This window comes from Myzus persicae, unplaced genomic scaffold (genome assembly GCF_001856785.1).
Source record: "Myzus persicae strain clone G006 unplaced genomic scaffold, MPER_G0061.0, whole genome shotgun sequence".
Lineage (NCBI taxonomy): Eukaryota > Metazoa > Arthropoda > Insecta > Hemiptera > Aphididae > Myzus > Myzus persicae.
In genome coordinates this window covers 2,038-24,786 of record NW_019104350.1, presented here as the reverse complement: position 1 = coordinate 24,786, position 22,749 = coordinate 2,038, and the positions used below count along the sequence as shown (strand labels likewise).

The 22,749-nt window shown below is 27.3% G+C and overlaps 2 protein-coding genes across 2 annotated transcripts; both read left to right on the top strand.

Moving 5' to 3' along the window:
* Positions 1–5,202: 5,202 nt before the first annotated feature.
* On the top strand, positions 5,203–20,847 carry LOC111041409 (methyl farnesoate epoxidase-like). Its single transcript, XM_022325677.1, has 13 exons — positions 5,203–5,284; positions 10,230–10,481; positions 10,544–10,695; positions 10,768–11,028; positions 11,094–11,377; positions 11,447–11,567; positions 11,645–11,786; positions 11,872–12,056; positions 14,611–14,796; positions 14,887–15,015; positions 18,824–18,963; positions 19,041–19,194; positions 20,800–20,847. The coding sequence occupies exons 1-13, from the start codon at positions 5,203–5,205 to the stop codon at positions 20,845–20,847; spliced, it is 2,136 nt and encodes a 711-aa protein (XP_022181369.1).
* A 645-nt stretch (positions 20,848–21,492) lies between these two features.
* Positions 21,493–22,046, top strand: LOC111041410 (PHD finger protein ING1-like; the record flags this gene model as incomplete). Its single annotated transcript, XM_022325678.1, has 3 exons — positions 21,493–21,588; positions 21,663–21,801; positions 21,933–22,046. Coding segments are annotated over exons 1-3 (348 nt in total), but the record flags the coding sequence as incomplete, so codon positions are not given.
* Positions 22,047–22,749: the final 703 nt, after the last annotated feature.

Sequence of the window (22,749 nt, the reverse complement as noted above, 5' to 3'; positions counted from 1 at the left end):
TAATAATTATGGATGGTTTAAATGTCCTAAAAAAACTTTAAAAAAGCCTTAATCATTTCAAAATAGTGAACTAACTTATTTTTATTTTTAATATAAAAGATTTAATTAATTCTAATATAAATTTGGTATAAATTATAGTAGGTATACATTTTAAACTTTTAAAGGATTGTAAAAAGTTTTACAGACAGAACTGATCGTTTTGGACTTCTTTAATCTGAAAATTAATTATTCTTTTTTATATAGGTTTAGATCATATATGTATTATAAAAATCATGTAAAAGCATATTGTGCAAATATTAAAACAAAGTGTAAAATTTAAATTTAAAAAAAATATATTCCAAAAATCTTAAAATGCAAAAAATGACCTTAAAATTTAAAACCGTCAAGAAATGCAAAATAAAAACTTCTTCTTCTATTTGTGTATGTTTTAAAACGAGTATCGCGTAGCTATAGTTCCGGAAAACAATACAAAGTGCATCGAAATCCTCTTGGTATAATTTACCTAACTTTATCAAATTAATGGTAACATTTTATTTATTAAAAAAAAATATGTATATTTGCTAATTTAAAATTACATAATATTTAATTTAAATGAATGCTGTAAGATTAGGTTTTAACTAACTATCCACGTATAATTCATAAATAATTTTTACATTCCCTGCCTATATGGAAGAAAATATGTCACAAATAATACTGTATCAATAGTAAGATACCTACCTATCTAGTGAAACAAAATTTTAAAATGCAAAATATTTTGCCCTCCCCTTGAAAAATTCCTGCAGACGCCCTTGGGTGTGTATTCAATTTTATCACACTTACACAAACACGCTATATTATTATCTCTTGTATAAAGTGTGCAAATGCTGAAAATATTATTATGTTATTTATCTTGGACGCAACTCGGTTACGACTATTATAACAGGTAGGAAGATCAATATAGTCGAGTTGCGTCCACAAAACGGGACGAAAGTTACATGTTGAATTTACTACCTAAAAAATATACCTTTTTTGAGGACGCAAGTAGTATGCAGCCATAGATACTAAATGAGTATAGCCTTAAGGTCATAAACTCTAAAACTCATAATGTAAACAAACAAATAATTAATAGTTTAATCTTAATTAAAATTCAAATATTCATCATCATATTATTACTTTTTATAAACCATGATTATTAAAATAGTATTTCTATTTAACGTTTTTAATTTACTCCACACGTATCTGTGGAATTTTATTTTGAGTGGTACAAGAAAATTTTCGAAATTCATGGATGCTAGTTACAGATTACAATATTACTGATAAATCTGGTACCTTTATAAAAAGGTTAGGAAATCTCCGATCTTATAACAAATATTGGACTTCTTTATTACTGGATACCTATATAGATTATAGGTATAATAATAGTCTCTCATATATAATAATATAATGCCACGCTCACTAATTAATCAATATTTTAGATTTTGAGCGATGAATGTATTGATTTAACAATGATGTGTGTTTTTTATATTTACTTTTGTGTCTGACATCACAGTTTGGGGCAGTAAAAATGATTCGGTTTTCTTCAACAGTAACATTTCAGGTAGGAAAGTGAATGTAGTTGTTGCATTTGAGGGGTCAAATTTTAAAATTCTAAGTAGTTTTCAGAAACGACAGTAAGAACAAACAAAAATTAAGGAGAAACGGGAAATTTTACTACCAGTTTTTGATAAAACCGATTTCGGTTTTTAGTGTGACCTTAAACAAAATTACCATAAATACATGAATTTTTCACTGAATGTTTGTATTAGCATTTTTTATACACCATACATTTTATAAAATATTTTGACTCGCGATGAACTATTTATAGACATATAAATTTTCAATTTATGTCTATAAAAAAAGTAAGCTTTGTCAAAAACTTGAAAATAAAATACAAGGTTTCTCATAAGTTTTTGTTGGTGGAAATAAAAAAAAAGTTGAATGTAAGGCCAGAATTAAATTTTTATGAGCATCTGAATTTAAAATTTCGAAAAAATACATGAAAATCACGAAAAATTTTCAAAATATTTTTAGTTAGAAATTCATAAAAATTTTCATTTTTATTTTTTAGGTTTAAAAATTTAATACAGGGTTTCTTATAAGTTCGTCTTTTGTTCAAGATTTCAAACCCGAAAAAAGAAGTTTGTCAACCTGCATCGAAAAATTCTACTATTAAGAAAAACACTTCTATCTAAAAATTAAATTTTTATGAGCGTTTGATGTTGAACTTTTTACAACATTGGATATTCACTAGATTTATCATGTAGCAATTTTCTTATTTTGTTGTAATTCAAAAACGATTAACAGTAGATACATGAAATGTAGACCATTTGTTTATTTCATCAATTCATATACTTTATAATATTTTCAAAATATTTTGACTCGTTTTGAGCTATTTACGGATTTTTTCAATTTTTTTTTTATAAATTTCAATAAAATTGTATTGGTTGTGTTAAAAATTTAATACAAGACTTTGGATATACTGTTACAATAGCAGTTGAAAAGTATTAAAAATACATACACTTTTTTGTTTTATAATCATTTAAAGTTCAAATTTTAACAAAATTTCTGAAATTGAAAATTGAAAATGATTTTGTAGTCAAAAATGTATTAATTTTCAAATTTTTTAGTTAAGGATTGAAAATTTAAAACAAGTTTTCACGTAAATAGTTATTTCTGTAACTCTAACTCCGACATTAACCAACCCACTTTTTTTTACTTAAATTTTAAATACCGTATACAATATTTTTTTCCTTATAATCTATATACACGTTTATTATTATATTTATTGATATATTTTATTATATATAGTAACTGCCGCTGCAGTTCTGAAATTTCATAAAATGTATGGTCTTGAAATATTTCATGACATTTTTATGAAATATTTAATGTTGATGAAAAATTTTAAAAAACAAATTTTAATTTAAAACATTAGTAGGAATTGCAGTATACACCTCTACTTAGTTAAATCTTAAGTTGATTTAGAGTTAAAAGTATTGCTTACATCTCAAATTGTATAAAATACATACAGGGGCGTCCGCAGAGAGGGACCAGTGTGTACCTTGCACCCACTGGAATTTTTATAACGAACCAAAAAATGTGTTGTTTAATAATGTAAATATAGGACTATCTATGTATGTATCACATAAGTTTAATTTTGAACCCACTGAGCTGATTTTATGTGGGTGCCCGTGGCGCCGAACTATATTTTAAAAGGGGGGCAAGTAAAAAGTTATACGGACTACCACCCCTTTTAAAATATAAAAACGTAGGGGCTTTGCCCCCCCCCCTGCAAGTATTCAACACTCTAAAGTGCCTTTATAGAGACTAATACTTTTATATTATTCATGATGCCACTTTTCCAACCACAATCATACATAGTAAGCACTATTCATGGTTAAAACAACTTTAAATTACAATTTTTTAAGAGCAATATTTAGTATCACAAATGCGTAACTAGCTCAAATATTTTGGGGAGGCTTTTTTTTACTCTATTTTCATTTTTATTTTATTATTCCTAATGAAAGTGTTCACAACTAGTTTCACGTTTTACTTAACAAATATAAAGTTACATGTATTAATGCACCTATTATAATTTACCAAGTTTTTTTAAACAGGTATAACGTATTTTATAGGTAGGTATCAAACAATATTATTCACATACTCTAAATAATTTTTAATCTGTAAAATATAATTATTATTTATTTATTTATTACTATTATCTTATTATTTTTTAGAAAATTTGATTATTAGTACAATAGTACCAACTACTAATGCATGTAGTGCGTAGGTTATTAATAAGTTATTTTATACTAATTGTCAGCCAACTCACTAACTCAGCCAGGGTCCAGTTGCTTATTCATATGATCCTATTGGCTATTCCTTACGGCCTTCTACAGTGCTGCACAATATGTATACATTAGGTAATAGCTTAGGAGTTAGGAACATAATTCACAAATAGATTGTTGGGGTACTCAAGGACCCCCAAGACCCCACCCACCGAGGGGGGGGGGCGGTCGCACCTCTTGGGATATAGGTTCGGTGCCACTGGTGGGCGCCCCTGATTACATATTAACCATCTGTCTTACAAATTATAATATCTTTTCAATATCGTGATTTGAAATAAAATAATATTGATAATCACTAATCAGGTATGAAATCAATCCAACCATCGAGAAATATGTTTTATTTCGGATTTTTTTACATAATGATCAATGTAAAATATTTGGTGGGACACGAAAGGTAAAAATATTAATCACTGGGCTAGCTCAAACAATACTTAAGGAAAAACTGTACTATATCATGTACCTATTTAATCATTATTATTATAATTTATAATGTTACAATTTACAAACTGATACTAACGTATGTTTTATATTAGTCGACACCGATATATGGTAGACTGAGGTGAATAGGTTTGTAGTTACAATAGCTTAAAATTAATTTGAATATTTTGAAAGTTATTTCATTGTGTATAGTTTTGTGTTATTTTGGGGCATATAATAATCCCATAGATTTATGTATTAGGTATTCCATATGTGTCTTGTACATTGAAGTTTTATAGTAATTGTATTATTGCATTTATTTTTATTTTTATGACATCAGTAGGTATTCAGTATATTTTCTTTTACTTTACAAACTTTCCCAAAATTGAATAGGTCATTGTGTCGACAACTGTAAATATTTCACATGTGCTGCTACTAAAATACTAATATATGTAGACCTGTAGGCATATTATAATACTGTTTTTCAATAGTTTATTAGTTTATTCACCTATAATGATAATTCATATTTTTCTGATGAATCAATGTGTTTGATATTTGGCTAAATTATTCATAATATAATATACCTACTTGTATAATATGTAGATATAATATGTAGGTATATTATGTTATAAACATAGATTGTTGTGTTATGTAAATAGGTTTTCAGTGTTCAACAAAAAGTATTTATATTTATTTGTAAATGAAGAACGCCAAAATACAGAGAGCATCGTAGATAAAACATAATAGGTACATAAAAGGAAGATATACCTAAAGACCCCTTCCAAGTAATATAGTTGTATTAGTCAAATGAATAGATCATTCAACATATTTTCTTTAATTCATTCATTCAGTGTATAGACACGCTGCAGAAAGTATTTTATCCATTTATGTCTTATAATATAATTTTTGTAATAATTGTAAAATGTTTATCGCAGCCGCTGTTATTTCTATTTTTATTATTTTTTGTTTTTTAGATATTATTACATCTCCCAAATATCCATCAGGTAAGATTATTATTTAAGTTACCCATTAGGTACACATACTGCATTTAATATAAAAATATTATATGAATAAGAAATAGGTATAGTAGGCAATCTTGTAAAAAATACTTTTTAAAAGTATTCAAGTACAGATATACATACTTATTTTGAAGATAATTTAAAATACAAATACAAATTCTTTAAAAAAGTATTTATAGATACTTTGGAATACTTACTCAACAGAACCAATTTTCATATTTCAAGTCAATTTTATAGAGGATTTTGTACCTTACCATTTGATGTACTAAACCATTGATTCTTAACCTTTTCTGGGCCATGGACCCTTTTGAAGTATGAAATATAATCACTGACCAACCCCCCCCCCCAACGCACAAAAAAAAAAATACTAATTTAATGATAATACTTAATACAATATTAAATTATTGTGATTAATCACTTTTTATAATGGTTGAAAACAAGTTTTAATGTGACATTTGCTGTTTTTTGATTCCAATATTACCTTGAAATTTGGGACCGTATTGGATAGAGCAATTCGCATATCGTCCTTAACGTCCAATCGATTTCTTGCTTTAGTTTTAATTGTGACCATTGTAGAAAATCCAGACTCATAGAACTATGTAGTAGCGAATATAATCAGAGCTCGCGGATAAGCCTTCGTCAACGAATTCCAAAATTCGATTTCATTTTTTGTTTGAAATCTGGGGCGTGCCATTTCTTTTGATCTTAAATCAGTTAATTCGTATTAACAAGCTCTAAATCATTAATATTACGTTAAATTCTACTAGAAAAGAACTGCGCGTAACCATATTTCTGATTTCGAATATGTAAAATCCAAATAATTGCCAAATACATTGTCAAGCACATCAAGTTTGCACAAATTTGAGTTCTTATGGAACTGGATAAAGCAATATTATTTTTTGAAAGCTCGTGTTAGACTGTCTGCTAAATTTTCCAATTAAAGTGTTCTTTTCCAAAGGGAAATTTTATTTACAAATGCGTTTATTTTTTCGGAAGCTATGGACATGTGTCACTGCTCGTCCTTGGATTGATATATTTAATTATCTTTACTATTATATATTATAAATGAACAGTTTCTACTTTAAAGGTTCATGAAATAATATTATGGAATAATTTCAAACAAATTTAATTTTGGGTTATTTAAAAAAAACTCACAGCCGAACCGTGGACCCCCGAGTAAATATCAACGGACCCCCGGTTAAGAACCTATGTACTAAACTACCAAAATATACACATTTAAAGTATTAGAATTTTCGGTTAAGACGTATAATGCATAGTATAATTTTTATTTTTAAGTATTAACGAGATTGAATATAAGTACCATACAATACAATATAACAGTCAATAGATGGGCCTGTAAATAATTGGAATACTTTATAACAGGGATGACAAACATTTTGAACACTGAGTGCTCAAAATTACCTTTTTTTTTTTAGAGTGTGCCATGAAAAAAATATTTTTTTTTTGTTACACTATAGGTAATTTGATTATATAATTAATGTATTAGTATAAAAAGGTTAGTTTAGGTACATAATAATTATTATATATAGTAAACTTGTTTGTTCCAAAGATTTCATCGTTTGTTTCATCTCCGTCCGCCAATTAATGGCCAATTTTCTGTGGAGGTTACGTTAACCTTTGCAAATCGGTTTTCAAAATTTTGCACATCAATATTTTTTTTGATTGACTTTTAAGTGGTGCGAAGTTCGCCGGGTCAGCTAGTATGTCATAATATGTGTAAATACGAAATAAACAAGTTTGGATATATCACTCTGCGAGCTTGTTAAGTTTACGGTTTCTAAACATATTTTAATACAACGCAGTAAATTATAATTTCATACAAAGCAATTTATTTAACTTAACTAAGGACAACAAATAAATACTTTAAGGGGACGCCACACCCGCATGTGTTGTCGCAGTCTTACAAACGAGTAACATACTAAATTTACGCTCAGCAGTTCAAGTTTTATGCCGTTAGCTTAAAAATTAGAGTGAATCGACCTATTATGGAACTTTATGTTGAGTACTTTATCTATGTTTTGTTGGAAGTTTTTTTTACAATAATTCAGTTTTAAGTGAGTTATGAGCATTTTTAATTTACATTTATTATACAAGCATACCTCGCTTAAAAACTGAATTTTCGTAAAAAAACTTCCAACAAAACACAGATAAAGTTCTTATCATCAAGTTTCATAATAGGTCGATTTACTCTAATTTTAAGCTAACGGCATAAAACGTGAACTGCTGAGCGTAAATTTGGTATGTTAAGCGTTTGTAAGATGGAGACAACACATGCAGGTGGCGTCCTCTTAATATCAACAACATTCGTAACTATGTACTGCCGTAGGTTAGGTTAAGAATAGTGCCTATTAGGTACCGGTAACTTACGGACGGACTGACACATCGACGATATAAGATGCTCTAAACATAATATTTTTAGAAACCTATAATTATTAAATTTCATGAAAAAGGTATCATCGAATACATTTGGACGTGGTGAATAAAATTCTGAATTAAAATCGGAATTGAAGTACTTACACTAATTGAAATGTTAAATTGGTGTAATTTTCTACTAAATAATCGAAACATTTTTGTCAGTTTTTCATTCATAGATTGTGTTTCATCAAATTCGTCCGAAAAGCAATAGGAATTCTAGAAACCGCAATCCAAATACAGACGTTAAATATTGGCCTATTTCTTTATTTTGCACTTTGTAGGTACTTAGACGAAAGTTTTTTATTAATCTTTACCAAGATTGCCAAGGCGAAACCCACAACTGCAAACTTAAGTCAATGGTCAAACTTAATGCATTACATTAAGTAATTTATAAAGTTTGACAATAGTACCTCTTTATTTTTATTAAATTCTGTTTGCAGAAGTTTTTCAAAGCTATTTTCAATAGATAATTAATAAGTTTATAAATACCTGTTGTATACGCCCAATATTAGGACTCCCGAAGGACCACTCGGTAATGCCTGAGAACACGGTTTTAAAAAAATGATATGGTGGCCAATATTAAGAACACAAGTACTCGCACCTTGTAGCTTACGGGCAGGCAATTTAATATGCATGGAACGACGACAACGACCAGTACGGGAAAAACCTATCACGGGAATGATGATGGTACAAGTTAGTTATGATCACAGAGCTCACAAACAGTAGGAACAGTAAACTAGCTTAAATCTACTGGAGACATGAGATGCCGATGGACTGGAACGGAAGTGGTCGGCGGACGCAGTAGGCAGACGTCGAACTGGACGATCTGGACGACCTCTCACACAACGTAATGTTGCTGGTGGACTTATGCAGTGAATCCGTCGTCCCAGAGTGCAAAAAGATGAGACACCACGTTCGATGGTGACAACAAAACAGAATGCCAAGTTTGACGGCAATGATAATAAAAAATAAATAAACACTTACGACTCAATAGTTGGTCAGTTCAGATTATATTTTCTTGAATATTGAATATTGATACATGATCGGTGCTCGCTTTATTAGCGGGTTACACATACGTATGTAATAAAAGAAGATCGCTTTAATAGCAGACCAAAATAAGTTAAAGAACAATGACAGAACAGAGCGGACGCAGCTGTTAGATTGTATGACGCCAATAATAATACAAAAAAAAAAAAATAATAATAATTGGCCACATGAATGATTATAGACAAAAACAATTACAGATAATTACAATAAGACAAAAAGAGTAGAAAACAATCGGCGACAAAGAACAATGATAGTTATAATAATTACAATATTAGTATAATAAATCACAAGTCATCAATTAATGAGAGGTAATGGGGATAATGAAATGATAAGTGTGGTCCGCCGCTGTGCATAGAATTGCATAACGCACTATATTATATTTAGCTCGGCGCGATGCGCGAACACCTATATCAAGTGCAAATAGGATTATTTACTCTACCTTGTACATTTTCTAAAAGAAAATTGATTCTTATGTATTCATTATATTTAGACCTAAGTGTAAATAATGTTTGGTGACGAATACTAAAAAATTAGTATGTTATTATCTTTTTCCTAACGGTCATATCCCACATCCATTATGTTGAAGTTAAACAAATTTTCATTCGCTATAGATTTAATTTTGTAATAATTTATTTTAATAAAATGTAAATTGTAAGTGTACCTACCTACATTTAAACTTGAATTAATTTTGTTCACAAGCCGGGGCAAGTTAATGATAATTTTTAAATGAGGTAAGTTAAGTCGACATAAAATATTTTAAAATGTTGATAGTTATATAGCAACTTACATTTAACTTATTAACTAAAGTTAAGTGATTACTTTTTTAAATACATAAATAGCCAGTTACATGATTTAAAATAATAAAAAGTAAATATTTATGCAATATGCATTGTCCTTTACATCAATAAAAATCAATTTAGTTAAAAAATAAGTTAATAAAAATTAAATTTAAAAAAGTTAAAAGTAACTTAACTTTTAACTTTTTAACTTAATAAATGCCCAGGCTTGGGTTTTAGCCTCAGGATATGTTTAGAACAATTATAAAATTTTCAATAAACAAATCTTACCAATAACTGAGAATTAAATAAAATTATTTACTTTTATTGTTTTATGGTTCATTGGCAGTTTTGAATAAAAATACATACACATTTTAAAGATTTAACATATTAAATAAAATTTATTTTAAATGGTACATATTATTACTATTTTGAGTTACATTTATGTTTAAATTAAACTAAGTTTTTTTCAGTTTTTGTATATAAATAATACATTTATTAAGGAGAAAATGTCAATTAATGAGGGGAAATACCCTACTCGATATCAAATAATATTTTTTTGTAGTTGATAGAATATTAACATTATTTACATTAAATACATAACATTGGAACACAGTTATAAATAAAAAATTAATTACTGCTAACTGATGAACCAAAACAAATATTTACAGGACCTACAAGAGTTCCTTTGCTTGGCAACTATCTAGAAATTCGAAAGCTCAAGAATAAATTAGGATTCTATCACTTGGTTTGGGATAAGTTGGCCAAATGTTATGGTCAAGTGTTTTCTGTAAAATTTGGACCAATGGAAGCCATAGTAGTTTCTGGCTATGACGCAGTACGACAAGTATTGTGCAAAGACGACTTTGATGGCCAAGCAAATGGATTTTTTTTCAGAACCAAAGCTTTTTATAAGAGATTAGGTGTGTTTCCCAAAACAAAATTTTTAAACATTTATCAATAATTTATGATATTTAAAAATAAGGCATAGCATTTGTTGATGGTCCAATGTGGACTGCACAGAGAAAATTTTGCATGCAACATTTACGAAAATTGGGATTAGATGGTAATGCAATGGAAAAAATTATAATTGAAGAAGTTAACGATTTCGTATTAGACATAACAAGAAGATATGAGGTATGTGTCTTAGTACATTTTTTTACCAATTACTAATAAAGAATAAAATTCCTGTACTGAATTTAATTTTAGAGTGGCAAATCAATTGAAGTGTATGGTTTGTTTGAAGTATCAGTTTTAAACGGTCTTTGGGCAATGTTAGCCGGTGACAGATTTTCTTTGGATGATTCTAGACTTGCAAGAATTGTAGAACTAGTGCATGAAAGTCTCAGAATGTTAGATATGCCAGGAGGGATATTAAATCAGTTGCCATTCATTCGGTATCTTGCCCCCAAATTCTCTGGAAAAAAATACCTCAAACAAATAATAAATGAATTATATATACTATTAAAAGTAATTTTAAATTAGCCAAATAGTTTTGTTTTACTCATTTTAATTATCTTTGAAATGTAATATAGGAATCAGCAGAAGAACACAAATGCAAGGAAAATGATCAGAAAGACTTTATAAATGCATTTTTAATGGAAATTAAGAAAAATAAAGAATCTCTAGGGTCGTTTTCAGAAGAACAGCTTGTTGTAATATTATTGGATTTATTTTTAGCTGGCTCAGAAACCACAAGCATCACGTTATCATCAGTAATTTTACATCTCAGTAAAAATCAAGATGTTCAAACCAAAGTGCATGCAGAGTTGGATTTGGTAATTGGAGATCGAGAAATCTATCCTTCAGATAAAAAAAAGTAGCCTACGACTTTCTTACAATTCATAGATGATTCTTATAAACAAAATTGGTGATTATATACCTACAGGTTGAATTATCTTGAAGCCGTATTGATGGAGGTTCAGAGACATAGTAACGTGGTTCCGTTAGCAATCGCTACTAAAAGAACTATTCAAAAAACTCGCCTACAAAAATACATAATACCAAAAGTATAATAGCACTCTTGTCAACGGTATATATATAGTATATGTACAATATGAATAATTATTATAAAAATAATTTTCAGGATACATTAGTAATGGCGAGTATATGGAGTGTTCATATGGATGAGCAGCATTGGGGTGATCCTGAAGTATTTCGTCCGGAAAGATTCTTGGACAGTACAGGGAAGATTATAGATGATAGTTGGTTTATGCCATTCGGTGTTGGTTAGTATATATTATACATTTTTAATACCTTCATTAGTATTTAAATCAAATATTTAACAGGTGGTTTTGAATTTTTAAACTACAGGTAGACGAAGGTGCCTTGGCGAAAATTTGGCTAAGATGTATATATTTACTTTCATTGCAAAATTGATCCAAAATTTTGAGATACTAATTCCACACGAAGTCCAATTGCCAGATAAGCCTCAAAATGATATAAAAATGTCTCAATCTCCAGTATTTGCTTTTTTTATACCTAGACGTTGTTTAAAAGTAAATTAAATTAAATTTGATTACTCGTGAATTATAATCTTTAAAAAAAATCAACAAAACTTTTAAGTATAAATATTTTGGTAGTTATATAATAAACATTACTATACATCTACCCACAAACTATATAATATATATTGATTATGCTTCTTATAGTCCTATCATCTTTTTAATTATTCTTAAGTAAATTGCATTGTATCATATTGATAGGTACCTACCTATGTTATTTATATTTATATAATATTATATAAACAGATAATATATATATATATATATTTACATATCTGATATTATTATCCAATATATTTTTTTTTTAAAGAATTTATTTTTGTAACAAAAATTAAAGTAATTACATAAAATAAAAGTATACAATAGATAATATTCAGTAACAAAAAAATCTATCACCTTTCAGCGATGCTTGTATTGGTGATAAAGTTAAATTAAATTATTAAACAAAAAAAAAAAAAAGAGATAAGATATACATTATACATAATTAATAGATCCATAGTTATAATGTGATAATCAGTTTTTTATTTTATTTTATGTGTATATTTTATTTTTTTATATTAGTTTAGTTGTTCTAATAAATATTCAAAAACAATTTTTTTATCATATAGATAACCTTACGTTTTATTACATTATTGTATACACATTTTTATAATTGATATGTTGTAATTATATTTATAATACATTATTACATAAAATATTTATGTTATGACATTATTTATTATAACATAAATTATAACTTAAAATCTAACGAACTTTGTTTAATTATTATATCTCTCTATTTATTACTATTACATCATACACATTGAAGTCATTTTGGTTAAAACACAATAAACACACCCTATGCCAGTGATCTCAAACTCAAATTACCTACTGGCCATATATTTTTTGAAAAAAGGTTTGCAAACCAAGTTGTAAGTGTCCTCTTTTACACTAAAAACTGAAGACAAAATGAAGGCAATAATACAACGAAAATAAATTTATCTAAATGATTCAATATATAATGAAATTACTTTTATTATAATTACTCTTACCAAAATTATTTATAAAAACATAAACTAAGTAGTTCTACACTTCACTTAATATTACTACAAAACATTATGATTGAAAAAATATGATGAACATATACTTTAAAAAAAATATTTGGTTAATTTTAAGTTTCATCAGTTTGATATGAGACATTTAAACTAACAAATTAAGCTTATAAACTTAAATTTAAAATTACACTAGAATAGCAACTAGTAACTAGTGTGAACAAAACAACACTGATCGCAGTCAAACTGTTACCCACAATTACTGCACCTACACCGAACAAATGATATTTATCTTTGTAGATTAGATTTACCGCATTTCAAATACTTTATCCAGTATTATGGAATTTCTGAACGATTAATGTAAAAGTAAAAACATTTTGAACGTTAGATAATAGTCTATGTCTTTAAAAACATTATAGAAAAATAAGAACAAATTTTTTGTAAAAAAAATTACAATTTTTACAATTTTTATTGCGGGCCACATGAAAAGGGTATGTTTAAGACTACTGCCCTATGCTATGTATTTACTTCATTCAGGACATAACAATTCTATCCATTTAGCCTTTTTTTTTTGTGTTTAGGAAATCTTTTAAATAGTTATACATATTCTGATAATATGTTGTTTGAAATTTTGAATTTTATATAATACATGGAGTACGTAACATATAAATTGTTTAGTTCTTATATTACTTATGAATAAAATGACAAATCCAGATCACTTTTAGTACTACTTCGGCATACTCAACACTTTTTAGCATCATTTTAAATTGAAATACTTTATGATTGGTAAAATAAGGTATAGGTAGGTTATAGGTACCTATATAGTAATAGGTACTAACTTTAAGTGTATAAGGTAGAATCTTATATTATAAAATATGTAGAATAGTATATTCTTAAATGAATTCAAATAGGTAATTATAATAGGTACATATCAATTCATCATCATTAATAATACATCCATACTAATAAATTGTAATTAATAACTGAATAGGTATTTTGATATGTTTAATCATTAATTATTTTGGCGGTTTTATTTTTGATATTACGTGATAAGAGGGCTTCAATTGCCTCTAATTAATTTTCCCATCCAAGACTGCGGCCTCAAATATATTTAACATTGACGTGGCACGTGCATATTCTTATTATCTTTGATTCTTGACGTTGCTTGTGTGATAATACAAATCCCATATGATGGTGCAGTGCAGTTTTCATCTTCACGAGTGCAGAAATACCACGACTTGTATAATGGAGGTGTAGAAAATTATATGATACTGGTAAGTAACAGTGTGGTGTGGTATCAGTGTTTGCGTGTTGAGTGTAATGTGCCTTAGAACAGTCAAATGTTAACTCTAGGCCATCATTGAACATTTTGTCACAGCAGGTGTCAACACAACAGGCAACAGGTACCCACGCGACCACGAGATGTACTAGTAGACGGCAGACGGTATTGTAGAAGTAGCAAGTATTTGTGTTTATGAACATATCGTATGCATTTGCTGTGTACACTTCGCTTGTAGTTAACAAAATTACCTACAATGAATGGACCATCGCCAAATCTATTTCACAGCAAAAATTTTGAAATCTGTCGGATTTGTATGCGTAAACCAGAATCCGACCCAAATGTTGTTTATACTAATATTTTTGGAAGTACAATAAAAGGTTTTCAGTTAAAAGATCTGATTCTTAAATGTTTGGGTGTTGAAGTATGTACATTTATTTGCCATAATAGGCATATATTATAATAACTATTGTAACCACTATTGTTGACATAACATAAATTCCTTTATTCTTAGGTAAATAAAGATGACAATAAACCCAAAATTATTTGCATAAAATGTCTTAAAAAGGTTAGAAAATGGACTAGAATCAAGCGAAAAGCTGATAAATCTCAACATGCAATCGATTGCATTGCAACAAAAAAGGTAAGTAATTTTTATATTTAAAATTTCTGTTAATCCACCTATGTACTATATGTATATAGGTGTATTTCCCTATTTTATAAATGAACTATATAGTGAAATTCAGTAATTACAATAATTCTAGTAAGTCTATAAAATTCGCATAATTTATAAACACTGAACAATGTATGAATTCATGGGCGGATAGGCAACCGGGCATTTCCCGGTGGGCCCCCCTTCGTGTTTTGGGAATGGGGCCTTTTTTATGGTTAACGCAATGACACTTTAGTATTATATAATTACAAAAGAAATTTCAAATTTGAAATATTATATTATAATCTTATATTTTTTAAGTTTTGAACTACAAATTATTAATTAACACTGTGGTTTTGTCAACATTTGAACTTTAAATGCTTATAAACAATAATCATTCCTATGTATCGTTAATATTTTAGCTATAATAAAAACTTATATAGTATATACCTATTACATTTTTATCTTTTTAACCGGACAAATAATTTTTTATTGATATTTGTAGGAAAAAAACTCAAACTAATCAAATACAATTTAAGTGAAAGGTTACCAAACAATTTTGACAAATTTTCTTTTTTTTCCTAATTATTTTAAAAGTACTGGAGGATTTTTAATTTTGACCTACCAAAAGTACTTACTACATCAAATTTGCTTTTGAAAACATATTCGAATAATAATTCAAATATTTGTCGTAACGATTATTCGAATAACTTATTTGGAAAAACTAGGTATCGAATAATTATTTGTTAGTTTTTATTCGTTGTGGCCCATCACTAAATATATAATATAGGTGCTTATTAATTATTATGATAATTATAATATAATCATGTATTCATGTAGAATATTAACCAAAAGAAACTATATTTTATAGGTATCTTAGTATAATTTTTACACTTATTAGCAATCAGCAGTATAAAATAAGTAGGGTTTGTCAAATAAATTTTCTAATATTTTTAAAATACAAATTGTGTTTCTTAATGTGTCTATTACATTTATAATTTTCAACATTATTTAAAGTGTAAAAGCCTAACTTAAACACTAAACTTTTATAATTAGATGTACTTAATTGTCAATTGATAATGGAATATAGATGTTGTTATAATATATTTTATAGATTTTCTAGATGTTAATATTGCCAAATATAACAGACAAATCATACACGTCCAATGTTTTGTTTTGATATTGTAGGTAACATAATTCATCTAATACTGTACTTGCGAGCAACTTTTTTTTCATGTGGAGCCTCTTTTTAAAATTGCCTGATAGGCCAAAAATGGCCTATCCGCCCATGTATGAATTGTTAATTAGTCTCTGGTGTTTAACTATGTCAATGTGTACCTGACTACTTTTACAAATGTCTATTCACTGCGAACCACTATTTCTGCCACTTGCCACCTAATACAACGAAAAAGAAATAAAATAAATAAGTAATAAAATAAATTATTAAGTTATTTTGAGGAAAAATGATATTAAATAGAATACATAGGTACATCATTGTAAAATTAATACATTTATCAGAATCTAAAATTATGGGGGGAAAAAACATAATTTAATACATTTTTAATTTGTTGATTAAATAGAAAATACAGTTTTTTAACAAATCCTTGCAGAAGTTGCTCTCTGTAAAATAAAAAATTAAAATTAATTGTGTTCTAGTCGGTGGTGTATTTTTAAATAAATTAATGGGTACATGCACCCAGAAGTAGTTGAGTCATAAAATATGTGACATGTGTGTAGGTATACAATTTATACGTTTATTTTAATTAATAACTAATTTTCCGGGTAATTTTCTTAATTTTTTAGTGGAACTTGGTATTTTTTAACTTTTTAAGTTGCCATTGGTTAATTGAGCAGATCAGGTTTAAGAATGCATGAAATCGAATTTTAGTACATTGCCTTACAAGGTGGCTGTTGGCTGAGTAACACTGATAGCCTTTCATCGGCATGTACACAATCAAAATAATTAATAAAATTAATATTTAACATATTCATATAGAGTGTGCACCTAGCAGTTGACGCAATCCACAGCAGGTAGACGCCAGTTGGACTACCTGATAACATACTGCTCACATTATCACAAGCGAGTCTTATATAGAGTTAGAATTTTTAAAGTGCCGGGGATCAGCTAAAAATGATATATTATGATATAATAGATATTTGTTTCGATACGACAGTTAAATCGTCTACTGCAGACGATTGTACTTAGCAACAGCTGGTACCGCTATATTTATTAAGTAGAAATACTTACTGAAATTATAAACTATACACTAACATAACATTTTTATTAAGTTAAGAGTTGTATGGAAAACAGTGAACAGCTCAATTATACATATTGCGTTATTGAAACTTAATAATACTTTTCTTATCGATGTGCGGTAAATGTATTTAACTATACTTAATTATAACTGTAGAATAATTTTTTAATTACAATATGTGTATTGTGTATAGAATCATTAGAATTATTTGTAAATATTATTATTATTATTATTATTTTTGTTTTATTTATAATTCAGCTACTACAACTATTTAGCACTTAATAGCATAAAGTAAAATACAATTTTTTCTTCTTTAAAACAACAATGTGTGTTGATTTAAGAATTTCATTTTGAGAAAGCAGAAACTACATACGGGCGAAATGGGTAATTCTGCTAATTAAACAAAAAAAAAATAATTATTTATTTATTTTAATACAGTTATAGGTACTTAACGAATTATTTTTAAATTGAACTAATAAAATCTAAGATAGTCATATACATATAGGAGACCGCCCCTATTCACTCATCAACGCCCAGGCCAAACCGCTGGGTCTAGAGACTTGAAATTTTGTACAGAAGTTCCTTAAGCAATTCAGGGGCGCACAAAGAAAGGATCTTTTAAAATTCGACCTCTAAGGGTGTAAAAGGGTTTATAAAGCTATATAATACTTGGCCACCGCCGTGACGGGACAGCTAGTATCATATAAAAATCAAATATAATAATAAAGAATCATGTTGAAGAATTGTCCATAAACTTCTTTTATATGTATCTGTATATTCTCCTTTCTTTTGAGCGCAGTTTGGTCTAGGGTCATTTGCTGATTTATGTTGATTAACTGACCACCAATTTTTAACATAAGATTCTGGGTTCCACAAATGAAGTGGGAGTCCATTTATATTTATCAATATTAAATTAGAAATATTAGTCATAGTTAAGATAGACCTATGATTAGTGCTAATTAAATTTAAAACGCTGAAACCACTTTCATATTCAGTAGTTGAATAAGGAAAAGTTTTAATGCAGTTATTTTACTTTGGAATTACATCTTGGGAATTTTTATCTTCATCAAGTTTAGTATTTATCTATTTATAGCATTATTCTTGTTAACATAAAATGTTTGACTTCTCCTTCACCATACCTTATGTCTATATCAACTTGACCCATTATGAGCTCAAAATGTATCAGTAACTATAGATTTATGAAAACAATTTAATACAATTACAATAATTTAGCATAATCATGTATAATATTTTATAATACAGCTAGCGCCATTTTGAATGTCAGTTACATTGTTGGTGTTTTAATTGATTTACGAGATTGTTCATCCTATTAAACATTGTGCTTATTTCCACAACTCAAATAACATTTAGATACTTTGAATTAAACTAAAAATATTCACTACTATAGTTTTTTTAATTTGAATTTATAAATCTAATTTTATTTTTTTCATTTAGGAATGAAAAACAAATACATTTTACAATGTTTTTTTGTCTGCATAGTTTCGTAAATGTTAAAAAACATAGTTACAATTATTTTTTTACAGCTTGAACAACTTACTGAGGATAAAATGGAAATAGATTGTGATAATATGAGCTCGGATGCAGTAGAAAAATCGAAAACATTTGATGATTCAGATATAGATGGCAAAAGTTATAATGCAAATGAAATAAAATTTAATGAAGAGTAAATTATTAACCTTTGAATAAAAAAATTATTCTTTTTTCTCAGACATTTACAATAATATAAGAATAACTTTTCAGAAAATCTGGTAATCAACTCGCACAATATTCACAAAACTCTACAGAAGGAAATGTGGAAATTGAACTTAATAAATCTCAGACTACAATCTATCAACGGCCTTTGATAACACGTCTTAAACCGTGTCCCTTGGTGATTCCATTGAACAATAATCAGGTACGTCTAGTTTTAACAATTGCTTGATTCAGGTGAAATTTAGAATGAGGATGCAAACATATAAAAATATAATATGGGTACCTGAATATTTAAGTGACTTATTAATTAATAATTAGTAGGGTTCGGATTTGATGGCAAAAGTTTTTTTATTTTTATAATATTAGTAGTGTTATAATTTTTATATACAAATGTTTGTCATTTTATATTTAAGATGATGGGTGTATTGTTTCTGCCTTTTTTATTTATAAATTCCTTTTTTGTGTTAAGTTTTCAATTGATTTGATAGTTTTATACATAACATACGTATTATCGATTTGTACCATGAATACATATGTCATGTATTAAACTATCAAATAAATTTCAAATTAAACACAAAAAAGGCATTTATATAAGGCATTGTTGTCTGTAATTATTTTTGATGGGTTTTATTATCAGTGGTATTTATTGATATCGCTAAATACTTTATTGAGTATTTGGTATGGCTAGTTAACTAAACGTTACAGTCAAAGATATACATGAGTGGAAATTAATGAGTTGGCCGAGTACTGTGTCTGAGCCAAATGTACAACGCAAAGTGTAATGATGCTGGTACAACCACAAATGCTGTGCCATCTATTGGCCAATGATATAATCCTATAAATAATAAGATAATAAAATATTAGATTATATAAGAAATAATAGATTATTTTAGTCTATTCTGAAGATGAATAGTAAATCCTATCTAAAATTAATCAGCTCTAAACATTATCTGTACTATTATATTATATATTATTATTTTATGTTAATATATATTATAGTTTTTTCATACTAATATTTGAATAGTAAAGATATTTGTAATGATTAAGATAAATACCAAAATGCCTAGGCGTTGTAATGTTGATTGGTGTCATATTTTAAAAAACAAAATTAAATAAATATTTATTATTGTGTTTTAATATAGTTAGTAGTATTACATCAATAAAGTAAAATACTAAAATACATATATTATGTAAAAGTAATAATATGTATTTGTATTGACTCCATTGATTCTGTGCTATTTGTAATATAAAAGTCGTATTTAAATTTGCTTATATATCTCAGAAGCTACTTATCATTTATTTATTATTAAATATATTAATTTATAATATTGACATTAAAAGTATTATTGTATCCAGATAGAGTTAAGATCGAAGTTGTAACAGCATTGTAGTATTGTACATTGGGTCCATTAATAATGGCTTCGTATCCAGTTCTATACATCTTATCTACAATTTAAATTTTTATCTACTCCCAACTTTAATCAAATTTTTTACTGGGAACCAAAAATGTTTGTCTTTATTACTCAAACATATAATTCTAAGAAGTGAATTGAATTCTTAAGTAATTAGAATAACATAATGGGTAGTAAAAATTGGCAATGTTTAGAAACATCTGTAATTTTGTCTGTTTGGGGTTGTTGTAAACTGTAATTGACTTCTAAACTCTATTTGCAATTGCATTTTATTTTAAATTGAACAATGCTATTATTCTATTATACATTGGTTGTACACTACTTGGATAATGTAACATAATAATTTCTGTTTTGTTGAAAATTTAAATAAATTAATCTAAATTTTCTCCATTTAGAGGACATCACTACCTGATTTTAAAAGTGTTCAGTATAGACAATTTTGAATGTCAATTGTTTCTTATAAATTAAAATGTCAAATAAATTTGAATAGTAATTCAAAATAATTTCGAAAAACGTATAAAAATGTTGAGTGATTATGAGATCATGCAGAAATACGGTTTTGAACAGGAAAGATCTGAGAATTCGGCTGTATCTATAGTTGAAAAATCCAATTTCTCCAATATAGTTTTACATTTTTCTTCATCAATAAACAAAAACAATATTGCATGTTTAATTAAATTCCTCTACTTTTTATGGTAAACAAATGGTCTTCTTATCTATGACAATAGTTCAAGTAGTTTTTACTAAATTGTTTTCAATAAACAAATTACGAATGAACAAGTGAAAATAAACTAAAATGTTCCACCATCCTTGTCTTAATGTTAATATCAGTATTTATTTTTAGTTGTCTGAAAATTGTAATAATACAGTTAAAATGAAAAAAGTTAACAAAAAAATAAAATATGAAGAAACGATGAGCTCTGAGTTGGATGTGGAAAGGTCAGAATTGTTTAATAATGCACATTTAGCAGTTTCTGATTCAAAAAAAAGGTAAACAACTAACTACAGTACAAAAAATAGTGTACTTTTGTTTATTACTGATATTTTATAATCTTGAAAATAATTTTTAGAACATGTGATAAAAAAAAAATGAATACGTCCAACCATGGACAAAATGTATCCTATAATGGGGATGTGCTAAAAGTTATTACTTCTAATACAAATGGAACAAGAAAACATGAAAGGTAAATATTATTAAATATTAAACGACTAAAATAAAACTTCTGTATCCCAAAAATTTGTATTGATTTTGTTTCAGAAAATGTATACAAAGAATATCAAATTTAGGAAGTCCTGATTATAATATTTTTGATGGAATAATTGATGCAAGTGAACCTCGTTATTGTATATGTGATCAAGTTGCTTTTGGTACAATGGTTGCATGTGACAACAAAAGGGTTTGTACAATAGGCAATAATAAATAAGAAAAAAAGAATAAGTACTTTTAATCAATAGTATATATCAAATGTTTTTTGTTAGTTATCTTTATTCTATTGTTTAGTTAAATAATCAATGTTTTCTGTTCTAGTGTATAACAGAATGGTTTCATAGTGGCTGTGTTGGTATTAAAAAACCACCACGAGGAAAATGGTACTGCCCAAAATGCAGAAACACAGTAACAAAACTTAAAATGTCAAAAAAAGCCATTTAAATACCTAATACTTTATAAATACAGTATTAATGTGCAAGTATTATTTGTTTTTAAATGAAAAAGTCATCTACTCTCATTCAGCATGTTATAATTCCCTATTTTTATGGTATTTATTTTTTCATTGTAATAAATGCATATAATATTATATTTATAAAATATTTTTAAGTTTTTATTAGGGCTGAGAATGTAATACCCTAAAAATAATTATTCTCATTTGATTTTCTGTTACCATTTAATATTTCAATACTTACATCCAGAGCTTAAAATGCAACAATTCCAAAGTAGACTAATGTCTCTACATAGTTTTAAGAGTTACATGTATCATTTTATGTTTAATGTCTAATACATATAGTATCTTCCCACTTTTAACCCTGAAAAATGTTCATTTAATAAATTTATTTATTTCATGAACAATTTAAATTGTAAATAATACTAAATTTTTAAAAATAACTTGCTTATACAAATGTATAGCATTTCAAAAGGGAACATTTTACTCATAATATTCAGTGGTAAGTAAAGTGGTTTTTTGCATTTAGTGCTCTAAATTGTATAAGAAAAAATTCAAATTCTACGCATGATGGGGTGAGCATGCTTAAAAAATCACACATTCACAATCATATCAAGCTATATTTTACATTATTTTATAAAGAGATATTTTAAAATAAATTGGTGGTTAAGTACTTATGTTGATAAA